Source organism: Herpailurus yagouaroundi, unplaced genomic scaffold (assembly GCF_014898765.1).
Source record: "Herpailurus yagouaroundi ecotype Mexico unplaced genomic scaffold, PumYag 196, whole genome shotgun sequence".
Classification (NCBI taxonomy): Eukaryota; Metazoa; Chordata; class Mammalia; order Carnivora; family Felidae; genus Herpailurus; species Herpailurus yagouaroundi.
This window is the reverse complement of record NW_024412427.1, coordinates 1522665-1541325: the sequence shown is the minus strand read 5'-3', so window position 1 is coordinate 1541325 and position 18661 is coordinate 1522665. Positions and strand designations below refer to the sequence as shown.

The 18661-nt window shown below is 54.4% G+C and overlaps 1 protein-coding gene across 4 annotated transcripts in view; it reads left to right on the top strand.

The window, feature by feature from the left end:
• Positions 1-4770: 4770 nt before the first annotated feature.
• Positions 4771-18661, top strand: part of SLC12A5 (solute carrier family 12 member 5) — a 34769-nt gene continuing 20878 nt past the window's right edge. The window contains exons 1-3 of one of the 4 annotated variants that reach the window (XM_040446887.1): positions 4771-4941; positions 18064-18158; positions 18463-18594. In XM_040446887.1, the coding sequence (XP_040302821.1) occupies positions 4821-4941; positions 18064-18158; positions 18463-18594 (348 nt within the window). In that variant the 5' untranslated portion in view covers positions 4771-4820. The other 3 variants (XM_040446889.1, XM_040446888.1, XM_040446890.1) reach the window with 3 other exon arrangements.

Genomic DNA, 18661 nt, shown 5'->3' with positions numbered 1-18661 from the left:
AGCAGATTTCTTTACGTATGTATGCGTGCATGTGTGTATGTAACGGATAGGGCGCCTCCTGTGTGCCAGGTAGTGTTCTAAGCACTTCATAAATATTAACATTCATCCTTCCTATTAGGAAGATATAATGTGATTACTCCTATTTTACAGCTGGGGAAATGGCCAACCTATTATTCATTCATCAAACATTTATTGAGCCCCTGCATGGAGCCAGGCTGTGTGCCGGGCCCTGGGGAAGGAGAGATGAGTTGGACTATGTTTCTCTCCTCAAGGACCTCTCAGGGTCCTCCAGCTGTAGGTCCATGAGTGCCCTCAGGACTTGCTTAAAATGCAGACTCCAGGCTCTGTCCCCAGAGAGTCCCACTCAGTTACCAGGATGATTCTTTGCCGGGTGGGGGTGGGATCACCCTTGGAGAGTGTGCAATGTGTGGTCCTTTATTCCAGAATAATGGTGCATCTCTGTGATTCTGTATGTTGTGGTTGAAGGCGGGGAACGTTCCTCAGCCAAGGTGACATCTGAACTTGAATTGAATCTGGAAACATGAGCAAGAGTTTCTTCCCGTGCAGGTAGAACTGTCTTCTTACAGGGTAATCTACCACAAACCGTTACCCCTAAAAATGGGCCTACTCTAACTCTCACACACGTGTGCACAAAACGGCAGATAGAAGGACATTGATTGCAGCATGGTCCCAGTAGTGAGAACCTGGCAAAACCTCAGTGTGCCAAGGTCAGGCGGGGGATAAGTGAAATATGGATCACAGACATGATGGTGGTATTCACCCCGGGCACACTGGCTCTGCCAGACAAGGTTCCATGTGCTTGATGTGTGTTGACACAGCTAATCCTTAAAACAACCCTAGCGGACAGGTACTACCCTTACCTTATAGGTATTATTGCCCTCCCCCCTCCCCCCGGTTGTACAAATGAAGAAACTGAGGCACACAGAATTACACAACCCACCTGAAGTCCCAGAGCCAGTGAGTGGCCACAGTGGGATTTGACTGTAGGCTCTCGGGGCAAATGCTGGGAGAGGAGAAAAAGTGGGAGGGGGGGCGTTTGGGGGAAGTACAAATGGCTCAGAACTCTTGTGTGTGGTTTTAGGGGGTAGATGAGAGGGGAGCAGAGAGGATTCTGGAACGGTTGAGGTAGGAACGTTGGTCTGGACTAGATGAGAGAAGGTCGGAGTGCCAGGCTGAGGATGCCACAGGACAGAGAGGGACTGGACTGAAGGGTTGGGGCAGGTGAGTGGAGGCGATGGGCTTGTTCAGATTGGATTGCCTTCCGAACTTGGGCCCGAGTGGGAGCGTCCTCCTGAGATTCCTTTGGGTGGACTCACACCCACCTCATCCATTTTTTTTAAGATTTTATTTTTCAATAGTCTCTATACCCAACGTGGGGCTTGAACTTACAACCCCGAGATCAAGCGTTGTATCTTCTATCGACTGGGCCAGCCAGGCACCCCCCACCTCATCCATTTCTTACCGAGAAATGACCCATTCCCATGGGCATACAGACATTCCCTCAGGAGGCTTGTTTAAAGCCCCTCTGAACCTCTCTCTCTCTCTCTCTCTCTCTCTCTCTCTCTCTCAATACAGTTCCATTTCTCTACCTCTCGCCCCCACCCACAGTAAAACTTCCCCAAGTACAGTCTCCACTCACGGTCTCCACTTTCTCAATTTCCATTCCGTCTGCAACCCTTTCCAGCCTGACTCACACACCTCTGAAATCTTTCCTTTCAAAGCCACCTATGCGTTTCCTGTAGCCAGGTGCCACGGGCACTCTGTGCTCATCCTACGCATCTCTCAGCTCGTTCGACACAGTTGGTAATGCCCTTGTTCCTGAAATTTTTCTTCACTCAATTTCTGGGTCACCCCTTCCTGGGTCTCCTCCCAACCTCACTGGTGGATTTTCCTCTTTGTGACCTCTAGATGACAGCACGCCCTTGCACTCAATCCTTGGACTTCTCTGTGTACACTCATTGCCTGTGATCTCCCAGCCCTACAGCTTTGTATCTCTCTACTAAAGACTCTCAAGTTTATATCCCTAGCTTTAACCTCTACCCTGAACTCCAGATTCCTATGTTCAAGGGCTGGCTCCGCATGCTCCTTAGGTGCCTGACGGTCTTCTCAACCTAACGGGTCCAACTGAACTCTTTGGCTCCACCTTCTGAACATGCCTCTGTGTTAGTCATCACTACGTTGATAAAGACATCACCTGCTTTCAGGTCGGTCCTAAAATCTAGGTATCTGTTAAACTCCTCATTCTAGTAAGTTTCTCAGCCCGGGCACTCTTGACATTTGGGGTCAGATTTTTTTTTTTTTTTTTTTTTATTATGGGGAACGCTATAGGCTGTTTGGTGTCTTCCTCCAGGAGGTCGTGGGATCGTGGACAGATGGCAGACCCACTCAGGGTCAGTCCACATCTCCCCACCTCATGTCCCAATGTGGGGGTGTGGAGATGTGATGTGCAGGGAGGAGATGGGGAACGTGTGGCCGACTTAGGGCAAGCCTGGATGCCACAAGTGGCATCTAACCCACTTGATGTTCAGTAACACCCCTCTCCAGTTGTGACGATCAAACATGTCTCTGAACATTGCAGGCGTTCCTTAATGGGCAACACTACCATGTTGAGAACCATGGCTCTAATACAGTAAACACACGGACAAGTCCACGTGTCATAAGGGTACATTTCAATATACACTTTCACATACCGAACACAACTGTGTAACAGACATCCAGATCAAGAAACAAAACGTCAGCAGCACCACGAGAGCCCCTGTCATTCCCCCTTGTCATTGCTACTCCTCCACACCAAGGGTTACCACCATTGTTCTACGAGCTTACATAGATTTTGACTAGTTCTTACTTTATTTAAATAGTGTTTTGTGGTATGTACTCTTGTGTCTGGCTTCTTATGCTCAAGGTTACATTTGCGATCATTCGTCTATGTTGTTTGTGAATTATAGATTGTTCATTCACGCTGCTGTATAGTTTTCTACCGTAAGGATGTTGTGCTATGTTTTTTATCCATTTATTGTTTATTTGCCCATTTTATTTATCCGTTTTATGGTTACTGGGCATTTCGTTAATAGCCCAATTTGAGGCTCTTAGGAATAATGCCACTATAAACGTTCTTGTAAATGTCTTTTGGTGACCAGGGGCAGCCATTTCTTTGGGGCATTACCTAGTTTACCTAGTACAGGGATTAATGATGCAATTAGAAATGTGTCGAGAAATTGCATAACGAGAAGTAGGGTATTGTGTATTCAAATGTGTTAAATCTTACTTATTCATACAAGTGCTTCGGCAGGGCACATACTTGGGGGTAGAATTGCTGGGAAGATAGGTATGTGCGTGTTCGGCTTTAGGATGTATGGCCAAACAATTTCCCAAAGTGGTTCTGCTCATCTGTACTCTCACCAGCGATGCATGACAGTTTCCATCCATGCAACGTCCCAGGCAATGTCCAATTCAGCAATGGGGTCTGTAGGTTTTATTTCCAAAACGTATCTTGAATAGGATACCTGCCACCACTCTAGCCAGGCTTTCATCGCCTCTCACGTGGGGGTCTGCAGGAGCCTCCGAACTGGACTCCCAGTTCCCACTCCTGCCCTTCTTTAGTTGAGTCTTTGGGAAACAGCCAGAGTGATCCTGTCAACGTAGAAGTCAGATCACACCATTCCTTTGCTCAAAAACTTCCAATGGCTTCTCTTGTAAATTAAAAAGGAATCTGGGCTCCTCCCTTAAACTTTCAAGAGAACACAGGATCTGCACTCCTCCCCTCCTTCATCTCCTATCACTCCAGCCTCCGTTCTCTCTGTTCCAGACACACTGGCTTTCTTGCTGCTCCCTGAATGGTCCAGGCTTATTTTCGGCCCAGGGTCTTTCCACTTTCTATCTTCTCTGCTGGAGCGCTCTTCCCCCAGATCTTTGCATAGCTGGTTCCTTCTCATCAGTGAGGTTTCAGCTCAAATATCACATCTTCTAAGGGATCTTCTTAGATCACCTTCTAAAGTAGTCCTTCCCCCTAGTCATTAACCCTGGGCACTATTTTTTTCTCCTTAACATGTACCATAATCTCAAATTATCTTGTCTATGCTTTTGCTCACTTACAATCTTTCTTCCCTCACTCCTCATTAGAATTAAGCCACATGATGGGCACCTGGGTGGCTCAGTGGGGTAAGCCTCAGATTCTTGTTTTCCGCTCAGGTGATGATCTCGCTGTTTCGTGGGTTTGGGCCCTAGTTGGGCTCTGCGCTGGCAGCCCAGAGACTGCTTGGGGTTCTCTCTCTCCCTCTCTGACTCTCCCCTACGCGTGCGCGCGCTCTCTCTCTCTCTCTCTCTCTCTCTCAAAATAAATAAACTTAAAAAAAAAAAAAAGAATTAAGCCACAAGAGGGCAGAAAGCCAGTCAATCTCAGTCTGTATCCCCAGTGCCTAGTACCGTTGCCTAAAACACAGGAAAGCTCTCAAGATGTGTTGAGTGAATGAATGAGTGAATAAAACCCAGGTGTTTAGGAGACCCCAGCAGAGGTGGGCCCGGGCTCCTGGAGCCACACACTGGGGCCCCCGGTGTAGGGACAGCTCTCAGCTGCGGGTGGGATCCTCAGGCGCTTCCCGGAACTGAGAGCCCATGGACTTGAAGCGAAATGGCTATATTCAGAGGCTCAGCACAGCGGGCACTAGGACCCTGCGCGGCGCCGCGCCCGGTTGGGGGGCGGTGGACGGGGGGGAATCCGCTCTTTCTGTCTGCTGGAGCCGGGCTGCAGCCACTTGTGCGATCTGGGCCCGTACCGCCGCCGCCCGGCTCCTTTCCGCACCATGAGCCGCAGGTTCACTGTCACCTCACTGCCCTCCGCGGCGCCCGCCGGGACCCCTGACTTAGAGTCCCAACTGCATTCGGCAGCCGATCTCCGCCACCTCTCAGGGGAAGACGCCAAAGGTAGAGGCCGCAGGGGGCGGGGCCTGGCGGCGTGGGGGCGGGGCGAGAGAAGGGGCGGGGCCTATGTGGGCGGGTCTTCTGTTGGAAGGGGCAGGGCCAGGGATTTGACAGTGGGGTGGTCTCAGCCTAGGGCCAGAGATGGGAGAGGAGCGGGGACCTAGAGGGGAGGGAAGGAGGCTGAATGGGAAATGGTGAGGAGAGGGGCCAGATTCGAGGTGGGCGGGGTCACAGGGAAGAGGGTGGGGCTATAGGCGAAGGGGCGGATCTTGCGTTGGAGGGACTAGAGTCCAAAGGGGGCTGAACTGGAGGGCACCAAAGGGGCGGGGTCATTTCGGGTAAGGGGCGGGACCGGAGAGGAGAAGGTGAAACCAGGGAAAGAGGAGGGCGGTATGATTAAGGGGTAGGTCCAGAGGCAATGGGAGGAAGCAGGATATTTCTGTTTGGGGGCAGAAAAGGGCGGGGCCAGAGGGAACGGGTTGTGCCAGGAGGATTGGGGTGGGGTCGAGGGCGGGAGGTAAAATGAGTCCGGGTCGCTGAGGCAGGTGCCGGCTAGGCAGGTGATTGGTGCCTGGAGGATCTTCCAATTCTCGGCTTCCCTGGAGGGGACAGCGCCTGGGGATCCCGGGAAGGAGATGGAAGAAAGGGAAGTTACTTTTGGGCCGCTAGATCTTGGGAGAATTCTGTGGGGTCTCCAGTCCCGACCCTTGGGGACCCATTTAAGTCCCTCTGCTCCAGCCCCAGAAGAGGGTTGGGTGGAACAAGCTCAGGCTAGATTGGGGGCGTCTTCTTCGAGGACCTATTGCTGTTGTCTCGTAATGGAAGTTACACCCAGGGTACAGAAGAGGAGAGGGGAAGGATCCTTCTAGCTCTCAATGAAGAATTAGCACCCTGGATGCTCTCACAGCCTCCTCCCCAGGGGGCACTTGTCAGGGGTCCCCTTCCTGGCTCTGAGCCCCTCAGGTCTGGAAGAAACGCAGCGAATCGGCTTGGAGTGGCCCCAGCACGGGGAGGAGGAAGAGCCTCCCCGGGCCGCCAGGGGTCGCTGCTGAGCCGCAGGTGAGCTCACCCGGACTGCAGTAAAACTAAGCACCAACCACCCTGGAGGGGGCCCTTTAGGAGCTTCTTTAGCGAACCCCCTCGTTGTGTAGATGACCGAACGGAGGCCTGGATTTCCTCAGGGCTCCAGCCCCTGAACCAGCCGCCTCCTGGACATGACCATTTGGATTTCTTGGGGTCCCTCCATTCTTCATATTTTCTGTCAACTGTCCGTAGCCTTTCTTATTTTCATGAATGTCCTTTCCATCCTTATAATTTTAAAAGTCAGAACTCCAGGAGCTATTCTCAATGCCTCCTTTTCTTTTCCCACCAGATCTAATTGGTCCTCACATCTTGCCTACCCCTCCCCCCCAACTGATCCTGAATCTGTCCCCATCTCTCTTCCTGTCACCATCACCCTGTACAAACCTCCATCATTTCTCCCAAGGCCTCAGCCACGGCCACAGCCTCCTCACTGGTCTGCCTGCCTTCAATCCTGTCCTAATCATCCTCCACACAAGCTCCCCATCGCTTTTAGGATAAAGGCCAAACCCATAGTCCATATTTGAACTCTTTTCCTCATTTGCTCCCGGGCATACCTGTCCGTGTTCATCTTCCCACCTCCATTAGCTGGGAAACTCCTACTCACTCTATGGGTTATGGCTCATTTAACCGCTCCTGAAAACCCTTTTCACTTTCCCTTGCTTCCAGGCAAAGGCAGTCATTCCTCTCCTGCCCACCCACTGTACCATTAGAGCATGTGTCCCAGTGGATGCAAGTTATTTACTTGTATGTCTCCTACAACTCAAAAGCAGGGACCATATCCTTTTATCTTTGTGTTCTGAGTTCCAAGCCCACAGCCTGGCACTTAGTAGGTGCTTAATGTTTATCAGACGAGAGGGGAGTGTCTGGAAGCTTCCGTTTCTCCTCCTCTTGCTCTCCTCTCCTCCCATTTCCCTTCCCCTGGCCTGAGAATAAGATGGCCCTCTCTCTCATTCCAAGGTGATTGATCGGTCTTCCCATTCCCATTTCCAAGCTCCTGAATGTTGAAGTAAAATATGGCTCTCAGTTTTGGGTGTTCAGGTATGTGTGCAAACTGGATGTGAATCTGGAATGCTGTATGCTCATGGCAGAGGTGGTGTGTGTGTGTGTCTTTGTGCGTCTTGAGGGAGGAGCATCCCACGCGAGCTCTGATGACCTGTGGGGCGGTCAGTGAGTCAGAGCTTATATGTGTCACTGTATTCCGGGGTGTTGATGGGCATGTTGATGTATTTCCATGTTTGTCTGTGGAGTGGGTACCTGTGTGTATGAGTTTATTAGAAGTTTCATCTTGGGAATGCTTTGGGTGACTTTTAACCTCTTTGGCCCCGAGACAGCGTCCAGCACCTCCTCCTTGCTAGGTTACTGCATGGGGAAGTAGAAAAGGGCTCCCTAGGGGAACCCAAAATCTGGTGATATCTTTCCCACAGCTGTTCTCGTGTCCACCTCTGGCCCCAAGGAGATGTTTTCCCCACCTCTTGTCCTCACCCAGGCCACGGGGACAGATGGCAGCCTGTGGAAGGTAGAGTAGGGTTGGGAGACGTTTGGCAGGTCACTTGTGTACGAGCGTTGTCTTTAACTCTGGACCAAGCGAGTGGAGTTTGTCCCCGGAAGTGCCTCCTGTTGCCAGAGGATCAGCTATAGTGGGAACATAGCTTAGAGGGGTGACAGCAGCAAATCAGAGGCTGATCCTTGAATCCACCACTAACCCTCAGCTGCAGCCCCCATACCTCATTTGCCTCATTGGTACCATGGGGAGAGTGACGGTGACTTGGCTGGCTAGAAGCGGACCCAGGGCCAGTTGTTGCAACTCTGAACTATTTCCCCACGCCTTTACACCACTTCCCACTGTGCCTCAGTTTCTGGTGGAGGGAGACAGGGCACTGGAAAGAACCCTGGGCCCGGGTTAAGGCTAACGGGAGTTGAGATGTGTTCCCATGAGTGACAAGGAGCCGCTTTATGCTAGGGGGTAGACCATGGTACAGCCCATCCATGCGCTAGCTCAGCCTCTGTGCTGTGGCCTTGGGCACGTTGCTTCCCTGTCTGGGCCTCAACTTCCTCATCTGTAGTAAAAAAGATTTGAACAGGAAGCTATCTGAGGGTCATTCTAGCCCTAAAAATGCTAGGATTCTTTGATGATCTAGAAGGGTGAGGTTCTCTGCCTCTCCCATACCCAAACCTCATATTTCAGTCTCTCTATCTGTAAATTGGGAGGAATGACACTGAGTTATTGGTATAAATATATGATCCGGAGATCTCCAGCCTGGTCAGGTTGTTGTGCAGTCACCCCTTCCTCAAGCCAGGACTCAGAACCTTACAGCCCAGTACCTCAGCCCAAGGTGAGCCCTGGGAATCTCCATGGCAACAAACTGGTTATGAACGGGGCTGCAGTTGCCATGGTGACGGGCTGCTCTCTCTCTCTCTCTCTCTCTCTCTCTCTCATCCCCCTCATCTCCCCTCCCCTCTTCTCAATGAACCAGAGCGATCTGCGGGCACCAGCTCTCCAGGTGGGGTGGGGGTGGGGGTGGTGGGTGCAGTGAGAAGGGGGTCCAGATTGAGAAAGAGGGAAGACGGGTTGAATCTGTAGGGGAATAGGGGGCTGTTGGGGTGCCATTGCCATGGTGACAGGGCTGCAGCCTGTTAATTAAGCCCCTGGTTGCCACGGAGACGATGGTGGTTGACGTGCTCTGCGGCGAGCCCTGTGTGTGTGGGGTGTGCTATGCGCTGGACTCATCAATTCACTGAGAGGGTTTTGGGTCTGGAGGACCGGCATGTAGTTTGGGGAGAGAAGAGTGAAAGAGGGAGTTCGGAGCCTTGGCTCCAGAAGGCCAAAGCTGGGGTGGGTGGCTTAGGTCATGGGGGTAATGATACGCAGATAAGGATGCACAGGGATTAAGCCATAAAGAGGAACGCTATGTCTGCCTCGTGTGGCAAGAAAATCCAGTCAGGTGGCTCCAGCTTCCTCCAAATGGCCTCCTACTCTGGTTCCCCGGATGGAGCCCTGGCCTGGAGGTCAGGGAGCTGGATTCTAGTCCCCAGTCTGCCACACGTTCACCCCATGAAGAAAATTTGTACCTTTCCGCTTCGAGGCTTTAATTTCCCCGTAAATGAGGGGTGGTCAAAAATAACTTATAGAGTCTCGTCCAGTTCCCACATCCTGACACTCAGGCAGCTTCTGTGAAATTTGTTTCTCTGTGAGAAGCATAAGGTGGGGCGGGGGGCCGTGAACTTTAGAGCTTTCAAATTCAGAAACAGGACCCTTCCTAGCTCTAGCATCTGTGTTGGTTTAATGAGAGCATCCCCCTAGCCCTAGGGGAATCTTCCTAGGGCTCTGGGTGGAGATGAGATGCTAAGCTGACAGCCATGTTCCTGGGGCTCAGGGCTGAGGGTCACCTTACTGGTGACCTTACCGGCCAAGGCCAGGCTGGCAGTGCAGAAGATGCCTGCAATGTGTTTTCTCAAAGTCTCGTGGCAGAGGGTTGGCCTGAGGCCAGAATAGGTATCAGTCTCCTTCAGAGGCAGGGAGTGTGAACTGAAGGGGCAGGGTCTCCCCTTGGGTCTGTCTCCTTACTTGGTCTGGGCTCCTTAGGAAGGGCTCCATGGCTTTAGTCTGAGATAAATGGAGTGGGCATTAAGAGCTTTCAGAGTGGGAAGAAGTCCCTTGGATTTATGTGGCCTCACCCTTTCATTTTGCAGATGGAGATACTAAAGCCCAGAAAGAGCAACTTAATTTTCCCCAGGGATACACAGAATTTGGGGGCAGACGGCAGGAGAACATCACTATCTCTTGAATCCCAGATGTCCTGTGAGATAGAAGCTCTGGTGAGGGTGGGCGGAGGGGGTATCCAGGGGAAGAGGTATCACTTCTGCCTTCACCTCTACTCCCCTGGGATCTAGGTTCCACCTGTGGGTAGGCTTAGTCCCTGAGTGGCCAGGGCTCTGGACCACAAACGGATGGAAACAGATCCAGGGGAACGTCCCAGATCTGAGATTGCTGGAGAAAAAAAATCTCAGCCTTTAATTTATTTCACAGTACTTCTCGGACAAACATGCTACACATTTTGCTATGTTACCTGTCCCTACAGAGTAGTGGAAAACCACGATGCTGCTGCTCGTGGTGGTGATGGTGGGGTGTGTATATAGTGGAGTGTTTACGAATTCTTGAACACTGTTATCCACCTGCTGTCCTTTTAACCCCTGCCACCACGCCAAACCCATCTCCCTTTTTTGTGGTTTTCTCCCTGGGAAAGCCAAGAAAACCAATTCTTAGACCTTGTCTGAATAGCTAGCTCTCCATCCTAACAAGTCCTTCCAGCATCCACAAAACCCAGTGGCAGTGACACCTTATTGGTGGATCCCTCAGAAGCCCCTTTCCATCAGCTGCCAAAAACTGTGATCAACCTGATCTGAGGCCACTGACAGATGCGTACCAGGACTCTGAACAGCAGGCCCTGTCCGTGACTCTGAAAATCCGTGCCCTTGAATGGGGTCTCCAGTCATGTGGATGGCTTTTTAGGACCCTTGGAGATCTTTTGGGCCTACCTCCAGTTGCAAGGGGTACTTCAGTCCTGCACCTCTGAAGCCTGACCACAAGAGAAAGGAGAGAGCTCATTTCAGACTGATCCCTGTTCCCTTTTTAGTAGCCAAGGATCGGAGACGGCTGAGCAGTTTGGTTTGAATGTATCTTTGTCCCTTCTGTTGGAGGCAGGACCAATTTTAAAAGAAATTATGTTGAAGAAGACTCCTAAATTGGAATAAAGCAAACTGGATTTTAGACCGAATCCTGCCATTCACTGGCGTAGTGTCCATAGGCAGTAATTTCTCCTCTTTGGGCCTTAGCTTTTTTTTTTTTTTTTTTTAAGTCCATAACGTGAAAGCTGTCTATTAGATAAGATGATTGATGTGATCCTCTCCAGCCCTGGGACTCTCCTGGAATTTAGAGGGCTAGTGCTGGGGGTTAGGGTGAGTCTGAAAATAATTTCCCCTTAACCTGCTCTCCCCTTTGGGTGTTTAGATCTTCTGGAGACACAAACGGTCCAAACCTGGGATGCTTCTTCCTGAGATGTCTCCACCACTGGCTCAGGTCTGGATTCTAGGGGTTGTGAGAGGTCCCAGTCAAGCTTCTGGAGGACTGGTGTCAGGGGAGGGGGAGGAACACAGAGAGCATGCTGGCTCTGGAATCCTCAGAAAGCAATCCTGGATTAGGGGATTAGACACTCCTGCCCCAGGAGAAAATCTGGTCCCAAACCGACTGACGGCCTCATTCCTCCCTCCCCCACTCTGTCCCTGGCCTGCCTCCTACCAGTTTGCCCTCCCTGGAGGCTGTACCATCCTAGTGGGGAGTCCGAGATCCCTAGAACCTTACCGCTGCCTTCTCTCCTCTTCATCGCATCTCGTTCCCAGGGTCATTCTGTAGTCCGAGGGTCCCTGCTTTGGACTCCTGGGATTTGTCTTGGGGGTGAGATGCTGGGATGCAGTCTAAGCACAATGAGAGGGTTCGCTGCAACTCCTCAGGTTCCACTCCTCCCATTTTAAGACAGAATGAGCCAGACAGCTCAGCCCAGTGACCCTGAACCCCTGGGGGCAGCACAGGGCTTCAACTAAGGGCTCTGGCCTCAACACACCCCAAGTTCCAACCTCTTGACCAGCGATTTGGGAAAGGGTCTGGTTCTCCACTCTTCTTCAGGGCTGGCCTCCCCAGCTCTGCAGGCAGGCTCCCCAGAGACCCGTATTCCATGGCGCCCCACCCCCGCCGCATCAGTACTCCTCGCCTTCCCCCTAGGGGTCACCCCAGACCCCTAGCCAGGCAGCCGCTGCGGGGCCGCCTCCCCGCGGCCGCGACCTAGTTCCCTGCCGTTATTTTTAGGGCGCGGGATGGCACCTGCCCACGTGCCGGCCCCGCCTGCGCCGCGGAGTGGGGGGCGGGCGGAGCTGCGTCTGCTCGTGGGAGGCGAGGCCCCCGTCCCCCGCAGCACCCCCTCCATCCCACCCGTACAAGCCCCCAGTTTTCGTGCGAGGGGGCCTCCAGCCGCGCTCTGCCCTCCCCTCGTCTCCTCTTCTTCCTCCCTCTCGCGCTCCCCCCCAAAACCCCGCCAGTGGCTCACGCCTCCTGCATACGGGATGAGGTGAGCAGCGCCGCCGCTGAGAGGGGGCGCGCGCGGGTGTGAGCGTGTGTCCGTGTGCGAGTGTGTGTGCGCCGGGCGGGCGGGCACTGCAGCTTCTTCCTCCGTGGAGCGGAGAGCGAGAGAGAGCTAGAGCGAGCGAGAGAGCGGCGAAGGCGGGCAGAGGGGCGCGGGCGAGGCGGAGCAGCCATCCCCGGGCCCGGCGCCGCGCCGCCACCATGCTAAACAACCTGACGGACTGCGAGGACGGCGATGGGGGAGCCAACCCCGGTAAGCAGCGGCCCGGGGGCGGCGAGGGAGGGGGCGACGAGGAGAGGAGGCAGCTCTAGGGTTAGAGGCAGAGCGGGGGCCGCCTCCTTCAGAGAAGAGGCTGGGACTGACCTGGGCGGTGGGCGCCCACGGCGGCCTGGAGCCCTACTCCATTGGAATGCGCCAGGCGCTGTCCAAGGTGCTGGAATGCGCCGCGCCCGTGGCAGGGCTGGGGGCCGAGGGGGTTGCCAGTGCCCACGGTCCGGGGGCAGACGTGCGTTAGCTAAGCGGGGGAGGCGGTGGGAAGGGGATGGAAGAGCTAGAATGGGCTGACGTGGACCTCGACGGGCGGGAGGAAGGGTTCCTTTCCTCAAGAAGGGACCCCGGCGTCCTGGCGCAGAGCGTTGACCGGCGACGCGGGGAGGGGGTGGGGGGGTGCAGTCTGCTGCAGTCCCTCGCTCTGAGACTTTCAACTGAAAGGTGGGGGGAAGGTACCCATGGGGGGTTGGAACCATATGACAGCCCCCGTCCGGGCTGTGGTGTCTCCTTAAGGGGACACTTGGTGCAATCGGGGGCCCCCCTCCCCCAAAGCTGCCGGAGGTCCGACCTCAGACTGAAGCGTACCTCCTCCGGAGATTTTCAGCTCTACTTTGCGGAATCTCCCTCTCCCTCTCGCATACCCATGGGTTCCTATTCAGGACGGGAAGCAAGATCACCCTCCTTTCTTCCCTCTTTCCCCTTCCTCTCTCGGTACACTGGGATGGCAGTGAGGTTTCCAGGGCGGGGCAAGGGGGAGGTTTTCTAGTCTGCTTTGCTAGCTTCCCCAGCGAGGCCTCAGGAATGGGGTCCCAGCAGCTGAATCCCCGGCGCCGCCGCGGCGCGGACACTGCGGACGCGCTGCGGTGGGTGCGGAGACTCGCTAGGAGCTCGGGGGCTTGAAGCAGGTCCTTTCGCCGCTCCTGCTTTCTGCCGCCCTCCTCCACAGTTTCCCCGCTCTGAGGTCTCCGGGCCAGCCACCCCCTCGGGCTCCCAGGCCCCCCGCCGCCCCCCAGCGGTCTCAGCTATCCATCACGGCTGTCAGCCGCCCCCACCCCCCACCCTCCAGCGGCGCTGCGTCCCTTGCGCACTAGCGCGCCTCCCGCTCCGGCTGTCTGCGCTCCGCGCTTTCAAACGGTCCCCTGGGCATTGCTTGACCCTCTGGGCTGAGATTCTTGCAGACCTCCCCGGGGGATGACCAAAGAGCCCCAAGGACTGAAAGACCGAGGTCTTCCAGGGACTGGCAGCCTAGACTTGAAGTCTTCCGGATCCTGGATCCAAGTCAGAGCCAAGTGGCCGCTTGGGAAGGCTGTGGGCACCAGGGTCCCCAATTCTTTGTCTGAGACCCTCTTTTCCTTCCTGACGTTGAGTGGTATACAGAGGTCAGAACCACCAGCTAGCCAGCTAGTTCATCCATCTCCCGGGTGACCCTGGGGTTACCTCATCCCGCAGCGACCCCCTCCCCAGCAGGCTTAGGCTCCGGGGGAAGAGGGTTTGGCAAAGTCGAGTCTGCGACAGATCCAGGCATCCCGACGCGGTGCCCCGGGAATGAGTGTGTGTGTGTGTGTGTGTGTGTGTGTGTGTGTGTGTGTATGTGGGGGGGGGTGTCATTTCCATCTGGGATCCCCTTCAGATACCTCCATTCTGAAGACAGGGACTCAGCCTGAGAGAGAATCTCTGCTCCCCCCAGATACGGGGTATGGTCCTATCCCCCAGCCCTGATTTCTCTATCCTGAGATTCCTGCCTTACTGGGCCTTGGGGTTTCCATGGGGTCTCCGGAGGCCTAGAAAAGAGGCATCTATCTATGTGTGTGGAACAGGAGTCCAGCTAAAAGCTCCATTCCGTTCTACCCCCTCCCCATTAGTTACTAGACTCTGAGTGTAGCAGGTCCATCTGGAGACTTTCTCTCTATGTGTAGGGTCCAGGACCTGGTCAGGAATTTGGGGTCCCAGAAAGATAAGGCCTCCCGGCGATGCCTGAAGGTGATGGTAGGGGGCTCTAAGGACCTGCTGGACTTGAGGGAAGAGGGACTATCAGATTGAGAGCCTCTGCCATCTCTGATTTTAGGTTCTTGGGGATGTAGGGGAGGACCTGGGAATGTGAGGTGCTGACCTCAGGGAAGTGGGAATAGCCTGAGCAGGAGGGTTCATCCGGACTAAGGAAGAACCCAAGGATACTGTGTCTGGCCCCCACGCCTCCTATCCCTTTGGGGTCTGACGCCCTCCCCCACCCCAATCTGGCTTGGGGATTCCCCCAGGCCTGGCCTCAGGCCCCCGAGGGAGGCTCCTTAGCCCTCGCCGCTCGCCTGTTTCCTCCCCGGGAGCTCTGGCCGCCGCAGCTTAATTGAAAGCCGATTCGGGCTGAGAGCTCCCAGGGGGCGGGGGCGGGGGCGGGGGCCAGGCGGAGAGGGCTCAGCCTCAGTCTGGCCCTGCCTCTCGCGCGCGCGCCACTCGCCGCTACCCGGCAGCCTGCGTCCTGGCTCTGGGGATTCGGGGCGAGTTCCCCCTTCGCAGTTCCCCCTGCTCCTCTGAGAACTCCTGAAGCTCACCCCTCTCCCCTCCACCAGTGCGCCCGCCGTTCCAGGGAGGGGACGAAATCAGCCCCCCGGCAGAGGAGGCCGGCGGCCTGGCATCCCGTCCAGATGGCAGGTGGAAGGGCGGGACCCAGGACCAGCCTATCGAGCCGCCCTCTCCCCGGCCCTCATCTCCTAGCTGGGAAACGGCCCCGAGTCTGGCTCCGCGCAGCGCGTCGCGTTACATAAGCGGCTGCGGGCGCGTGGCCGCCTCGGCTCGGCGCTGCGCTCTCTGCCCGCGCGGTCGCCATGGAGACCGGCGCGGGACTCCCTAGAGCCGGGTCTCGGGCCAGGACGACCCCCTCGCGGCCCGGCGCGTTCCCTGGGACCCCAGGAAGGAGGAGGGGCTTGGGAGGGGGCGGGAAAAGTAGAGAGGAGGGGCTCTCGTGGCCTGTAGTCCCGGCGCGGAGCTGACGCTGCGGGGAGAGGTACCCAGTCCCACAGGAGGCAGGGCCCCTAAATCTTCCGGCTTGGGGAGAGGTGTGGGATGCGGAGGACGGGCTGGGTGGGGCACCACGAACATGAATAATAATTGTACTTGTAATAGCAGCAATAGTTACGCTTATGTGCTAGGCACACCCAATAGGCGTTATTCCCTTCAGCCTCAAAACAGCCCTGTGAGTTAAGCACAATTATTTTCCCTTTGCAAAGGAGGAAACTGAGGCTTAGAGAGTTTAAGTGACTTGCCGAACATGTCGGCACGGCCAGTGAAGCTGGGACTGGAGCCTAAATCTTGACACCCCCCCCCCCCCAGCCCTTTTCCAAGAAATTTGTTATCCCCCTGAACCCTTCTTGTTCCCACAACCCAGTGTGTTGATGAAGCATCTTGTCGGCATTTTTAAAAGGAGGAGGAACCCACTTCTCTTTTATTTCTCCTGTTCTCTGGCCCTGGGCAGCTCTTCTGAGATCCTGGGGGTCAGGAAGGAAGCCGGGGGGAATTTATCTCCAAATACTTTTTCCTCCTGAGAAAGACTTTTTCCAGCCCCCCCCCCCCCCCCCTTAGCATCTATTATGTGCCAGGTTCTCACTGGGAGGACAGATCTGCTACTTCCAGGCACTCAGATATGTGAGGAGAAGAATGAGCTGATGGTGGCTCCCTGTTTAGGGACCAGGAGCTCCTGGCTTGATCGATGAGGTGGAGGTGGTGGCAGGAGAAGGTTGGTGGGTGTCCCTTGAGCTGGTGAGGCATCGCTTCCCCCTTCCACAACTTTGAGTCAGGATGAGACTGGATTTGTAACAGGTCATGCTCTAGGGGTGGACCCTGGCTGGGTGACTAAGGAAGATTTCCAGGAGGTAGGGAGGAGAAAAACGGGGGAGGATTGGGAAGATGGAGGTGGAGAAAGACACGGCAGGAGACCAGGGGACAGGAAATTCAGAATATGTAGGGCCTCAGGTTCATTTGGGATTTGTTTATTGGGGACTTTCTCCAGATGTCTGCTACTGGGATTCAGCCCTTGAGCTGAGAAAGGGTGACGGCTGAAGCCAAGGGAAAGTGCCTATGGGGGGTCTCCTATGTCTCTTTGAAAGGACCTCTGCTAGGGGCCCAAAAGACTCACTCCTTGGGTGATCTCATCCAGATTCATGGTTTCACACATTTCCTCCACACATTGTCATAGGTTACCCTCTTCTCCTTCTCCTGCCCAGCCTTTCTTCTAGGGCCCAGGCTCTGTATATCCAAGAGCCTTCTGGACGTATTCACTTGAGTGTCCTATACTGCCTTTCCCTCAGTCAAATTCAGCTTCTTACCCACCCCCAGTCTCTGCCCTTCCCACATCTATTAAATAGCACCATCACCCACTCATTGACCTATGCTAGAAACCCCAGACATTATCCTAGATTTCTCCTTCTCATGTCCCCAAACATCTGGCTTAAAAATATGTGCCAATAATTCTTGGGTCTGTCCATTGTCCTGCATTGCTCTGGCCTGGGTCATCCTCAGCCCTTGCCTGGATTACTGAAAGTCTCAAACTTTCTTTAGATGAAATTCTCCATCTAAAGGCCAGAGTGATTGCTCTAAAACACAAGGCTGTTCATGGCACCTCTTTGGCTGAAACTCTTCAATGACTTCCCATTGTCCTCTGGATGAAGTCCAAAATCTTTAACATGGCCTGCTAATCATTTAAGGACTGAGTCTACACCTTCTGAGGCTCATCTTTTCATAGGTCACTCTCCACCTTTCAGCCCCTCCCTCCATGTCCCTTCTTCAGACTCCAGCCAGATCAGGCTTCTTTCAGCATCTCTGACCCACTCTCTTCACTCTTCCCTCTGGGCCATCGAACATGCTGTTCTGCAGTTCTCTCTGCTTGGAACACCCTCCCGCCTCCCTCCCAGCGTAGCTCTTACTCATCCTTCAGTTCTCAGCCTACTTGTCACTTCCTCTGGGAAGCCTTCCGTGACCTCCCAGGCTGGGCTGAATGCCTCTCCTGTATTCCCACAGTCCCTTATTCATCTCCTATCACAGAATTTACCACTCTGGGTTGGAAATTCATGAGTACTGTTTTATCTCTTCTGCCTGTGGTTTCCCTGAGGACAGAGATGGTGTCTTCGTGTGTGTTTTACTCCCTCTCCCTCCCATGCTGATTTTGGCACATGGTAGAGATCCAGTAAATATGTGTTGACTGAAGATGCATGAGGGGCATAGGGGATGCCACATGGGTCACTTCTCCAAGAGGTAAAGTATCCTTTGGTCCTCAGGCTTTAGTATTCTCTGCCTTTGTCTCTGGGAAAGAGCATGTTTTCACCACAGAACACCAGCGTGGTCCCAGTTATGGTTGAGGAGGGACACCTGGAGAGTCTAGAGTGACCTAGTGAATGAAGAAGGACCCCCCAAGGGCAAGGAAGCACTCACATCTTCATTAAAAACCTACTACGTGCCAGGGAATGCACTAGGCTCTTTACACATCCTGTCAACTAAAATTCTACGGGGGGGGAGGGGGCATTACTGTTAGCTCCGTTTTTCCAATGTGCAAACTGAGGTTCAGAGAGTCAAAGTGGCCACATAGCTGGATGCCCAGGCAGAAGGATGGCAACCCATTGGTGCCAGACCCCTGACTCCTCTGCCTTCTCAGGTGATGGCAACCCCAAGGAGAGCAGCCCCTTCATCAACAGCACTGACACAGAGAAGGGAAGGGAGTATGATGGCAAGAATATGGCCCTGTTTGAGGTGGGTTGCTAGTTTGTGTGACACCCCATTCATCCGCCACTCCCTCCTTCTCTCCTCTCTCCCTCCCTCAGGGACAGTGTCCTCCTCTCCATTTCCTTCTCCTTCCCTTTACCCCTGCTACTCCTTCTCCTTATCCCACATCCACTTGCCCTGTTCTCTGTGCTTTTTCCTCCTCCTTCCCCATCTCATCCCACCCCCAATGGTTTGTTTTCCTCACCCCCATCTCTCTCTGCCTCCTACTATGTAGCTCGCCTCTCCTTTCCTGGGCCCTTGTGTCCTAACTCTACCACCTCCACCTCCACAGGAGGAGATGGACACCAGCCCCATGGTGTCCTCCCTGCTCAGTGGCCTGGCCAACTACACCAACCTGCCCCAGGGAAGTAGGGAGCATGAAGAGGCAGAAAACAATGAGGGTGGAAAAAAGAAGCCAGTGCAGGTGAGGGCCTTGGGGAGAAAAGGGATGGGGGAGGAAGGAGGGGTGGAGGGGACAAAGGGTGGGGGGA